The sequence below is a fragment of the Branchiostoma floridae genome, chromosome 13 (assembly GCF_000003815.2).
Source record: "Branchiostoma floridae strain S238N-H82 chromosome 13, Bfl_VNyyK, whole genome shotgun sequence".
Classification (NCBI taxonomy): domain Eukaryota; kingdom Metazoa; phylum Chordata; class Leptocardii; order Amphioxiformes; family Branchiostomatidae; genus Branchiostoma; species Branchiostoma floridae.
In genome coordinates, this window is record NC_049991.1 from 14,854,862 (window position 1) to 14,867,657 (window position 12,796).

Sequence of the window (12,796 nt, forward strand, 5' to 3'; positions counted from 1 at the left end):
AAAATACGACATCATTACTCACAGTTTTGCTAACTTGGAAAAACAGAACAAGATTCTACCAATACTCATCCCAAAAGGTAATCTGTGGTAAAATCCAGTCTCATTTCTTCTTTTGACACAAATCACTTCACATACATAGCAAGAAATTTAAGACTGTGAAAAACTAATTATTTTCAAACTTTACACTTCAACTTATTGCCTAATAACAGTTGTGTATCAATGATGATTCAAAGCATATGCTTCATTTTGTATCATAGACGATTTACTTTCACACAAACTGTCGCAGGATTACTCGACTTTTGAGTTGATACATGTATTAGCCCTTGACCTTCAAAGGCTATTGCAAAATTCCTTGTCCTTCCATCTGAGGTCAGCAGTTTTTTTTTGTTGAATATAATTTTTCAAGATCATTTGTGCCAGCTGCTAGCCAGCTACGTTTCTAACCTTGTCCCTTTATATTAACTGCAGCATTCCACAAGCAGCCTGCACAGTCTGCGGCCAGAAATTTGTTATAAGTTAAGATTCCAAGAAATATTGGACCTTGAACTTCAAAGGCCTCCTAGTACTGTAGGAGTTACTCCCACGGTTTTAGACTATGTGACCCACCTCTGTTTGAACTCCTGGAACACGATTCTGTTAGGGAAGCCTTGGCGACATATCCTGATGCCTTCCAGCACACCATTGCAGCGGAGCTGGTCCAGAACAAGGTGGGACTCGATCTTTCCAGCCTGTACAGGAACAAGAGTGATCCCAATTATATCAAAATGCTGATGGTCTCGGAATTACTGGAGAACACCACAGATGTAACTTCTAGAAGTTCTACACTCGTCTGACATCTTATAAGGGCGGTCTCCAGGTTTTATTTTTTTGTGCTATTTATTGTTTGAGGGCCACTGTTGTTGATTTTTTTGGGATAAATTTGCCATCTTAAGCTTAACAAAAATACACTTTTTCTTTTATATCATTTTTTTTACAGACATCTTTTTCTCTCTCCCCAACAAATTTCCATCTCAGAACAGAATAGAGATGGTGCTCTCTTGTTCTATGGTGTTTTCTCTACTACAAAAGGTTTGACAATCGAATTAAGAGACTGGAACTGATTCTTGATGACTCTTGTGACACTGATTCATCTACAATAATGTAGATATGTTGCCCACCTTCTTCTCATAGTTGGGAATGATACACCTGACGAAGTTGGGGTTGGTGTTCCGCAGCACCTCCATCAGCTTGGCCAGCTGCTCCTTGTACAGCTGACCCACCGTACGGAACATACCCTTACGGATACGCGACTGTCCGAAGGCTGTGTCCGCGGCCTGGGCCTCACTCATGCTGATGATGCCGGTGGCTGTGGGGACAAACAGGGCTCAGTTCAGTCAAGTAATGTTTCACCTGCTAGAACAGGGCTGTCTCCAGCTTTAAATTTCTTTCAGTCTCTTTGATTGTTTGGGGGCCAATGTCGTTGATTTTTTCATGTAAAATATGTCATTCTAAGCTGATGCAAACACATCGTCATAAATTTTATGTACTGGAGTTCAAATTTTTGCGACAGATTTTTGATTAGCCCAACCAGTAAATTTCCATCCCAGGACGGAGGGATGGGTCCTGGAGACAGCCCTGTGCTGGAATCTATATGTATCATCTCCTCCAGACATTTATAAACAGTCAAAACTTTCCAAAAGGACCAGTCAGGGGATCAAGAAAATCTGGTCTGTAGACGAGGTTCTTAATTCTTGTGTCAATGGGAAAAATCATCTAAGGGAAAAAGTGGTCACTTTGGTTAAGTGGTCCCTAAGTCTTCTTAAATATCATTTATGACTGAATAGAGTAGGTGTGCAGGTATGCAGAAAAAAGTATTTTGAGCCTTGAACTGAAGAGCAGTCCAGTGTAGGTGTGTGAAAATAAGAACATAACAGCAAAATGAGTGTGGAGAAGAAAGAAAGCAGGAGCAAAGAAAAGCATGACAGAAGAGGAAAGGGTGAGGCTGGTGGAAATGTAAGTACCTTGGTTGAGAGGGACACCGAATCTTCTTGCGGTGAGACCAACAGATGGAAAATAGACAGACACACTCTACCCAAGAAACAGAGATAGACAGATGGAAAGAACAGAAAAAGGATGCTGAAGAAAATTGACATGATGTTTGCATTAATGTTGCTTTTTTTGTGCAATGTCAACACGTTTGAAAGTCAACAGCTTGTAATGTGCATGAAGATAGAGAACTGTTGCAAAGTGTTTTAACTGCTTGAACTAAGATGCTTCTACTTAAACTGTAAACTAAACAGCCTGCACTGATCATGAGGTACACAATATTCTGCTCATGGAAAATCATCTGTCTTGGTAGTATTCATAGTACAATGCTAAACTTTCTTCCAACATAAAGATATAAACATGCTGTATACCTTTGTGTTGGAGGAAAGTTTAGAATTGTACGCCTTATACTCTGTTCAGTTCATTACTACATCGGTCTGCTGCATTTGCCATCAGAGCAAACATTCAAGTTGCACATAGCATTACGAGATTAGAAATACACTTCATTTAGAACTTGTGAAACAATACTTACAGAAAGTACTATCACCAATTACTATAAAATATCACATGTAAAGTAAAGTTCATGAGTTAATGGCCGATGCATGAAACATGCCATCCTGCATTCTGCAAACAAGCCATGCTATGGTTAAGTTAGGAAGGAAAGTAGGTAGGTTAGGAGCCAACTCTCACTTCCACAAATGCATCACCTCCGTGTTTGGACCCTTTTTTAATTTTCTTGGTGTTGCCTTGTACAAAAGGATTGTCCATGAAAAAAGAGGAGCGAGGTGTACTTAAGGCAACTGTAGAGAAGAAGAGAAAAGGAAAAGAAGACATTTGCGAAATGAATTATATACAAGTCAAATAGAAAGATTTACGAAACAAGAAATATTAAGGAGAAAGGCATAGAAAACAGAATCTTTACAAGTTATACAGATAAAAGAAGATGAAAAAGAAGAGGTGAAAGCATTGAGTAAAGAACAGACTGGTAAGAAGATAAAGATGTACTTGTAATAATACATTCTTCTTCTCTAAGGCCAGCATAGGGCTTGCAAAGACACACTGAAGGCTTCCTGAGTAAGTTCTCTCCATTGTGATACTTCCTGATGAGGAAATGGACAAGCTTCCCTTTTCAAAAGTTTCATCTCTGGTAAAGAGGGTCATTTTGAACAGCTGCAGACTTACCATCCTTCCAGATGGTGGCCATGAAGCTATCGGAAGAGTTCTTCAGGAGCTCGACACAGTTGTCGTTCAGGGGGTCCATGTTCTTCATCAGCCACTGGTCAGCAAGGTAGTCCACCTGAAACAGTACTCACAGTCAAATGTCTGGCAAGCACGATCCTTAGAAACTACTTCAATAGAAGAAAATTATGAACTTGTGTAGTAACTGTCTCCCTGTTGGTTTTGAATAATATTAAGATTTATCTAGAATCATATCATGTACTGTTCATTATGCAAAAGTGTCTCTGATGACTTATAAAAATTGTTTGAGTAACTGTTATAGTCTGGACAAAGTTAACTAGAATACTGGCTCAACTTCAAATCTAAGGAGGTAAAGCATTTATTCTGTTGTCTTATGAAACTCCAACTGGTGTGTTAGGCCAAAGGGCAGTTATACCAGATAACAGGATAGATACAGAAAATGAAATAGAGCAAGCACCTTTCCAGCGTAGTGGACAACACTGAAGTCAGCGTTGGCCCTGAAGTCTGACTTGGCAAACTTCATGTTGGTGGAGTGGTTGGTGACCAGCTTCTCCACGTAGGACTTGTCGGTGGCCTTGGGGAACCAGCACTCTTCATCCAGCAGGGCCAGCACTCCCAGGGGCTGAGGAATTACACAACAGAAAATATCAATACAGCAGCCTGAATAAAACAAGCTTCTGGCAGCCTGTGTAACACAAACTCTGCTGTCCAGGCTGTAACTGGCCCCTTCACGTAGAAAGTTAAAAGTTGGGCCAGCTGTATACAAGTGTGGTTAAATCAGGCTATCAGGCCATTTTATTTAGGAGCTACATACTAAGTGTGACTAAGCCAATGCTGATGAAGAAAACAACAGAAAATATCAATACAGTAGCACGACGAAATCAAGCTTCTGGCAACCTTATCAATCCTTTAGAAGCTTGATAGAAAACATCTGCAACTTAGTCTAAGTCAGGATAACTGGGAATATCCCAATCCTGTTCATTTGCGCATTGTGCTGATATGGCCAATCATTTATTGTCAGACTGAGAACTGTTGGAGGTTATGATGACTGGTTTCCATAGTGACAGAGAATCCTGAGCTCCTATTGGATTTTAAGGGTTTTCCAGGAATCAAGAATCTAAAGCTCCTGTTCTGACTTCAGGAAAATATTGTTTTCTTATGTTAGAGGTGTATGGCAACAAGCTTTCTGGCAGGAGGTGTATGGCAACAAGTGTATGGCAACAGCTTTCTGGTAGGAGGCCCAAAGAGCCCAGCGAGAGATTGTGCAACACAGGCCAGTTAATGCAGTATTTCCTGCCTTTGCAGAACCACCTAAAACTTTAATTCTGTGATTGAAATAGGTGAAACCTCTGTGGGGATCAAACAGATTTGCAATAGCTGAACCACTGGATGGCTTCTGGAAAACATATTTGGGATTGTAGTATTTGTTTACCTTGAGTTTTAATAAAATTTTGTGGGTAAATGCAGACATGGAATGCATTTTGTATCCATCAATGTTTGGAATAGATCTTTGTTTTATATACGACAAGCGACTATGACAACAGGGAAAACATGGTAACCTTTACCTGTCGACTATCAGCTCTAGGTTACCTGTTCGCTACGGTTGCTTGGTCCCCGGCTTTTTCAAACCATCTCACCAAGGTTATCTGGTTATTCCACCTCTGTGAACTCTAAGCCTAAACCCTAAGTCCCTGTATTACCCGACAGCTAGCGAATCATGCAAGTAAAACAAACAAAGCTAGACCAGGACAGGGAAACAGCTGACTTGTCTTCAAATTGCTGGGATAGGAAGTTTTATCTGATTTGGCCTTCCTTATTGTATTAGGAGGTAGTTCCTGTCAATTACCCTGATGGGCTAGCTTTACTGAGGAAATGACTTGAATGCCGCCTCCTATTGTATGCTACGGCTTGCACGTAAGCATTTGCAGATGTGACGGAAGTAATCCTCACGACGATATTTCTTTCTCAACCAGGAATTCAGTTCAGGGGTCACAGTAGCAGTATTTCAACTGCGCACAAGAATTCTAAACAGACAACATCCGAAAATAGTGCCGTACCCAACCCATGTACTGAGAGGCTACCACAGGGCAGCTACATTTCAAACTACAGAACGTCCTGCCAAAGACGTCATGTAGTCATCTGAGAAATGTGTAACTTGTCATCTGCAACCGATTTTCCGATGCATTAAAAACAATGATCATTACTCTCAATCCTGACACATTAATTTCATGTCAAGCTTATTCTGTTCAGTTGCTAATTTCCAAGTCCTTCTATAGCAACATTTTCTTTCCGCAGACAGCCAAATTATGGAACTCTCTCGACGACAACTGTTTCTCTCCTGTCTACAACTTATCAGCCTTCAAAACAAATGTCCACCGCTACTTCCGTGTACAATTATTTCCAACTTCTTAGTTCATTGCCTTGTAGTGGTCTAATGACCTTGCTCTGAAAAATCTCAGACTAAAAAAACAAATCCTGCACAAGGTCAATAAAAGTAAGACTTTGCAAAGTCACCTTCTCGATGAGGTCGATGGTGGGCTGGAGGTCCAGGCCGAAGTCGATGAACTTCCAGTCGATGCCCTCGCGCTGGTACTCCTCCTGCTCCAGCACAAACATGGTGTGGTTGAAGAGCTGCTGCAGCTTCTCGTTTGTGTAGTTGATACACAGCTGCTCAAAACTGTTCAGCTGAAATCACATGGAAAAAAATGTTAGTAGGGAAACAAATTGACAGACTGTTTTTCTGAACTAGCAGAAGTCATGATCATATGAGTCTATAAAGTCATCTTTTACATCTCATTTCACTCTTCTATCAGCCCTGAAAGAAAATTTAATCCTACAAAATAACTACTGTCAATTGTCTATTCTGTAAATTAAGATCAAGAATGACATCAAAAAGGTGTAGAATTTTGCTTCTTTTCAGAGAGATAGTATAGATATATTGTCACAAAGAGCTCAACAAGAACAATACTGACTTTGGTCATCTCTCATATCTTCTTCAAGTCACAAGATATAAGCTTGCAGACATGCATGCTGAGGTCCATGCATGTAGTGAGACAATGCAGACATTCCTGACCAGACTCTCAGTTACATGAGAACCACTTTCAAGTCTATACTGTGTAAGATTGTGTAACACTTACTATTCCAGGACAACAACATAAACATTGTGCCAACACTAACTTGTGTGTTTTTGCCCAACCACTGTTGCCGATGGCCAACTTAAGCTCGTCACGCATTCTGGACTTTCCTACAACTTTGCTACCAACTGCTCCCCAACCAAGGCCTGCACTGAATTGGCAGGTCAATCCTATTCTTGATACAGGTTACTCTTATGATAGAATCGGAGAAGATGATGACTTTCCTTAGTTTGATTTGTCATATGTGATAGTCAGCTTGCCCAGATGACCAACCCTCATCCACTGATGACTTTGCTTATAACTAACGCCCAACCATGGCCTGGAGAAGGCTAGGAGGGCATGGTCAGTGATGTGTGAAAGGAGTTTAATATCAAGAGTTCTTACCTGGAAGATCTCGAAGCCAGCGATGTCCAGGATGCCGATGAAGGAGGCGCCCTGTCTGCGTGTGCGGTCCAGAGACTTGTTGATTGCCCGGACCAGCCAGCGGAACATGCGCTCGTAGACGGCCTTGGTCAGGGCCTCCACGGCAAACTCCACCTATGTAGACATTACAACCTCAGGTCAGCGATACCAAAGGAGTCACTTTTTCTACCAATGTATATACTTGCTAGTTTAAACCATCGGTTAGCTATTCTTTGTACAATTCAACGCCTTTGAACCTTTTGTTCCGACAGAGCCATACTGTTGTGCTTCAACCAAAATTTATTATATATATAATACTACAAGGTCTGAAAATTGCTAGAGACATACTTTAAGCCCGCAAAAATGTTCCGGCAAAATAGACACGGAAAATATTCCTAAGAACTTGAAGGCTCGCTGAGAGAGCTATTTTCCTTCTTTGTGACTGCATAAATACCAGCTGAACTATTAATAGATGGTCAACATATCTTCCCAAGGAACGATGTCATGAAATCAAGTTGACGACCACTCACCTGTTCTTTGGTCTGAGCCTTATGGACGTAGTCTCTGCCGACCTTGACACGTGGCCTGAGCAGAGCCTTGGTGAACTCGGACACGGGCAGGCCCATGAGATGGCACACCTTCTGGGCCACTGGTGGGGAAATACACAATAAACCACATCATTGCAATGAAGGTTAGACATCCAGGTTAGGATATACTCAATACAAAAGTTACTCTGGAAACTGGATAAGGTTTGAAAAGGGCCAGACATTTCAGGCACTAACAAAAGACATCAGATTCTAACCAATTTCAAGATTTACTTAGTCGCCTGAGTAACTTTTATATTGAGTCTAAATCACATGGGCAGAAACTTAATTATCTCAAGATGACTGGCCAAAAAGTCTGAGTTCACTGCCTGAGTTCAAAAGTTTTTCCACATTGTTTGAAACTCCTTTCTGTGATACAGGATACAAGTTTAGCGATTATGAATTTTTAAAAGGTATCATACCGGTGTTGTCTGGTAATGTGGCCTGGTCGGTGTTGCGGTCCTGCTTGAACTGAATGTTACCGAACATCAGCACAGCAGACACCACCCTCATGATAGCTGTGGAAGAGAAAAGACAACACTTTTATTCAAACGAACATTCTATCATTCATGTCACTCACATTCAACAAAATGTCAATTTCACATTGTGGTGAAAGTTTGTTACAAATTTTCTTATCCAACATTCTTGGTGAAACAAAACAGTATTTACATCGATAACCAAGAAGCAGCGTAACAAAGTTGTCAATCACACTATCCAACTATACAAGGACAGAAAGTAAAAACGAAAACACACAAAAAACAAACACAAACATATGGATTCAGTCTTTTTCATGGACATTAGTGATCATCATATCTGTTTGAAAATGTTGTCAAATGCACTGTCCAACTATACATGGACAAACAGCAACAACACCTAAACACAAACGTACAGATTCTGTCTTCTTCTGGGATGTTCATGATCTTCATGGCCTCGATAGTGTCCTGGAACTCCTGGGAATCGTCCACCCCAGGGACAGCCACGTAACCATTGGTAAGGAACGTGTAGAACTTGGCATCCTCAATCAGCAAGTCCTCTGTGTGGTGGGGGAAACACAAGCAATTAGTTTTTGTAACCCTCACGTGTCAATGGGGCAATGGACAGGTGAGTGGAGTATTTGACTGGTATTTGTGAGTTTGATCCCTGATCGAGTCAAGCCGAAACTTTAAAATGGTACATAGTGCCTTTTCTTCTTAGTACTCAGTATTCTGGAAACACCATGGTAGTTGAACATCCACCAGTATAAGTGGACGAGCTCCTGGTTGTAGTGACTGTACAAATTGTGTGGCTCAAGGGCTATAGAATAGGAGATGAGCGCTACCCTATGCACCATCTGGTTTGGGAAAGACTTTTTGAACCTAACTTCTAACTAATCTCTCACAAGGCCAGTAGGTGGGTTGCTAGGTGACTTAATAATTCTCACAAGTGATGATGCATGTACTCTGTTAAGGCTAATTCATGAACAGGTTTGTTAAATCAAAGTCCTTTCATTATATGCTACTCACTCTTCAGCTGTGCATTGGCTCCCTTCAGTAACTGGTAGTAGATATGGAATGTTCTTTCGTTGGATGCCTGACGGATACAACGAGCCTTTTCAAGCAGATCTGAACACCGGAGTCAAGGGAAAATCTTAAACACAATCTTTAACAACACAGTTCATAGGCAATGATATCTATGTAATATAGAACAGACATGGTCATCTAACTTTTTGTCCATCAATGATACTTATGTATTTGGAGAAAGTGCTTTATTTCAGCCTGAAGATCATGTCCAAGTCATCTTTAAACACCTATCTTAAATCTACTTGCTTGTGTCTTCAGGAAATGCATCATCTTGCTTGAAGGTTGTTTTACTACTAGTATAACCTGAAATATTTACATATCTACAATTACAATCCTAAAACAATTGCATCATGATAGCCACAAATATATAATGCCTGAAGGATACATGTCTCGATGCTGGCGCCAGCAAGGTACCCTGACATGTCGAAGTTGATACGGATGAACTTGCCCTGTGGGGAACAACATGTAAAAATGAGGAACTTCACTGGTCTAGCAGAGACCTAGGTTAGTAGAGAAATAGCAATACCTGGGTCTGCACAGAATGGGACAATGCATCAACACATTAACATAATCATCATTACATTAATATCATCATCATCATCCTTAAACACTAGGTCAGGAGCAGTCCTTGTACACCTCTACTAAACATGCCTTAAGTCCCACGTAACATTATTATTTTTACTCCGCGTACCGAAGGTACGCTCGGGAGTAAAAATATTGTTTTCATACTGTTTCTTTCTTTCTTTCTTTCTTTCTCCTGTCGCGATCGTTAAAGTGATTCCTCTCCGTCGTTCCTGCACCGAATGATCTGAAATTTGGCACAAGGGTAGAGTGTGCCAATGCCCAGATGCTTTTTTCTCCTTTTTTTGATAGATACCTTTAAAATGATTTTATGGATGTTTTTAGGTCCATTTCTGACCATGACTATATATTCTTGCCTCCTGTGCCCAGGTACTCAGTCCAAATGACCTGAAATTTGGTATGATACTGCGGGAGATAGTTATTAAAAGAACCAAGCTATCATTTTTGGCCCAAAATCACTTCATAATGATTTATAAGCCGGTTTGGCGGGGTATCTACGTGTATTTTCATGCGTTTCACGCGTTTCGCGCGTGTCACCATATATGGTCACGTCCCGCGAGTGACGTAATGTGGTGCAGCTGTGAGTTGTGCCTAAATGTAATTACCGCGTCACCAATACGCGCGGCACTTAGCGGAAGCGATGACCTGATTGGGTACAGCAAATGAGGAAGTGTCTTTCAAATTAGCAGCTTAACCATACCAGGAGAGCATGTCGTCGGGGAAGAAATTTGTTAAAAGTAAGTAAAAAATCGTACTGTTTAACTTAAAATTGGCTACAATGCACAAACACAGTAACAAATTTGGGTAGCTTGTCGTCGTTATTGTGTAGTTTTTGTACGTTTAATTAACGCAAGTTTAGAGTGTCGAGTTTAGCGATACAGCAGGGCGTGCAGAATGGCGCGGCGAGTGGTACATGAAACTACACAAAGGAAATACTAATCATTGTATTGTATTCTATTTTCTACTAGTCTCCAAGCAGACCCTACGGTGCCTTAGAAATAGTATCAAAGCTGGCAAGGGACTTAGTGTAGCCCTTTGGCCGGCTATCTCCATTTGGCCGGCTATGCTCCTTTGCCAGCTTTTATATTATCTCTAAGGCACCGATGGGTCTGCTTATTGGAGACTATTTTCTACTGGATGAAGAGGATACACCACCAGTTGTGCAGACAAATGGGATTGTGCCTTGATAGAAGGTGTCAATTTGACAGTGCTAAATTTATTATTGGCCGGGTGCTGAAACTCTGGCCTGTCAGAGGGTACAATAGTCAACCGGCCACAAGTGGCACCAACAGACACCAAGAAGAGGATAGCAAAGTCAAGTGCAAGAAGTGTTCCCACATACATTATGAAATTATGACAGAAACACCATCATTCCTGCATCGAATGACCTGAAGTTTGGCACAAAGGTAGAGTGGGCCAATACCCAGACCCGATTTTTTCTGTTTTTTTATAGATACCTTTAAAATGATTTTATGGATGTTTTTAGGTGGTGTTCTGACCGAACTGTATAATTGTGCCTCCTGTGCCCAGGTATTAAGCCCAATGGACCCGAAATTTGGTATGATAGTGCATGAGATATTTACTAAAAGGACCCCGATATCATTAGCCTGGGTACCATTCTCCGCGGTCGGCTTTTGGGGTGTTTTACCCGGCACCGACCTGCTTCTGTCAGCCTGTCTGATTAGCTGCCCTTTGAGATTTCGCCGATAGAGCTTGTAGCCGGCCTTTTGAGTTTACCCCGACTTTCTTTCTTGAAGAACAACGGTGTCTTCTTTGTTAATGTGTGAATCACTAGCATACTGTTTGCGTGTTGTAATCAAGAAATAAAAGTGTGATTACTGTACAGTACTAGTATGAAAGAACCGTAATTCCGAGTCATTCTCAAACTGGATCTTTTTTTTTCAAATTCAATTTTGGAACAGTCCATTTTCGCAAGGAGGAGCGGAGTAAAAATAGCTGAATTTGCTCCTAAGCAAATACCGGCCTTTCTAGTTTAAATTCTTGGATTCACATAGATCATATAGCACCTCAAATGTCTTCATATCACACATAACATATTTTCAAAAGTGTTATTCTGGCACAAGGATTATCAGGGCTCGAAATACCACCTGCATATGCAGTTTAGTGCAGGTAAAATTGGGGCTGTGCAGGTATTTTTGGTGTCTACCTGCACCTAACCTGCACTGGTCCATGTGCTGGGTTTTATACATAAATGTCCTATGATATAGATGAACATGGATTGTTATTAGCTGCATTGACTGTGTGGATAAAGTATAAAAGAAAAAAAAGCAATGGTTCCTGAACAATTTTAGTATGATCCATCCTTACATGTAAAACATGTCTGGTGCATGTAATTTTCAATGTTACCTGCACCAGTGCAGGTATGCAGAAAAAAGTATTTCGAGCCCTGATTATAGATTTTCCAATCAAGATAGCATCTGATCAAACTCTATACCTCTCAAATAAAACTAGTTAAACAAAGGTCACAGTGATGAGAAAGGAGTGTACTTACAAATCGTGACGAGTTGTCATTTTTGACAGTTTTGGCATTGCCAAAGGACTCCAGAATGGGGTTGGCCTGTAGCAGTTGAGTCTCCAGCTCTCCCTGTAGGTGGTAATTATGCCTGTCAGTGCCCTGTAGGGGCAGCCAGGCAAACAAAAACAGATTATTTTCAACTGACTTCCATCAGGTATTTCTCATTTCTGTACACAGAAGAGGGGGGAAGATGTAAAAATGTACATTTGTAGTCTCCAGAGATGTCTTATGTTGCTGTTGCCAAAATGTAAAAATTTGGATCAATCAGACAAACACAGAACCCATGCAATACAACAAGTGATGGTTGGATCTCTGGAAACTGAAACAATGATTAACAAATTGATGCTGAAATGGCAATGAAACACCCTTTTTGTGTTTTTGGTTTTGTTGGTTATTGATTTTTAAGAAAGTGAAAGAAGAGAGGCTTGAAGAATCAGTGCCCAAAGACATTGGGCTGTAGTCTCAAAAGAAGTGACAACAACATGCACATTGATATTACTCAAATGAGTAAATTTTTTAATGGAGAATTATGTTGTTGTTGGAAGAAGAGGGGTGTCAGAGAAAGTGTGTTGGGTTTGTTGGGTTTAACAAGTGATAACCACAGCATCGGTGGCTGCCTGGGCAACGGTTCAGCCATTCTGAGATGGAAGTCATTTGAGTAACCTGTCAACAACAGAAAAGACATGGGAATTAGACGTGCAAAAATTCAAAACTGATATGGATTAGTTCTTCATCGGGTTATCAGCACAAAAACAAGCAGCAGGCATCATGGCA

The 12,796-nt window shown here is 40.8% G+C and overlaps 1 protein-coding gene across 17 annotated transcripts in view; it reads right to left on the reverse strand.

Annotated features, from left to right (window-relative positions):
- LOC118429641 (myosin-10-like) overlaps nt 1–12,796 on the reverse strand; it is a 66,270-nt gene that overhangs the window by 23,632 nt on the left and 29,842 nt on the right. For 10 of the 17 annotated variants that reach the window (XM_035840207.1, XM_035840217.1, XM_035840213.1 and 7 more), the window contains 14 exons: nt 11,999–12,091; nt 9,290–9,353; nt 8,848–8,946; nt 8,235–8,378; nt 7,768–7,863; nt 7,292–7,410; nt 6,744–6,896; nt 5,740–5,910; nt 3,683–3,847; nt 3,208–3,322; nt 2,716–2,825; nt 2,001–2,067; nt 1,158–1,345; nt 607–728 (listed from right to left, as the gene is read on the reverse strand). In XM_035840207.1, the coding sequence (XP_035696100.1) occupies nt 607–728; nt 1,158–1,345; nt 2,001–2,067; nt 2,716–2,825; nt 3,208–3,322; nt 3,683–3,847; nt 5,740–5,910; nt 6,744–6,896; nt 7,292–7,410; nt 7,768–7,863; nt 8,235–8,378; nt 8,848–8,946; nt 9,290–9,353; nt 11,999–12,091 (1,706 nt within the window). Of the gene's footprint in view, nt 1–606; nt 729–1,157; nt 1,346–2,000; nt 2,068–2,715; nt 2,826–3,207; nt 3,323–3,682; nt 3,848–5,739; nt 5,911–6,743; nt 6,897–7,291; nt 7,411–7,767; nt 7,864–8,234; nt 8,379–8,847; nt 8,947–9,289; nt 9,354–11,998; nt 12,122–12,796 lie in introns of all 17 variants that reach the window. The other 7 variants (XM_035840223.1, XM_035840220.1, XM_035840218.1 and 4 more) reach the window with 3 other exon arrangements.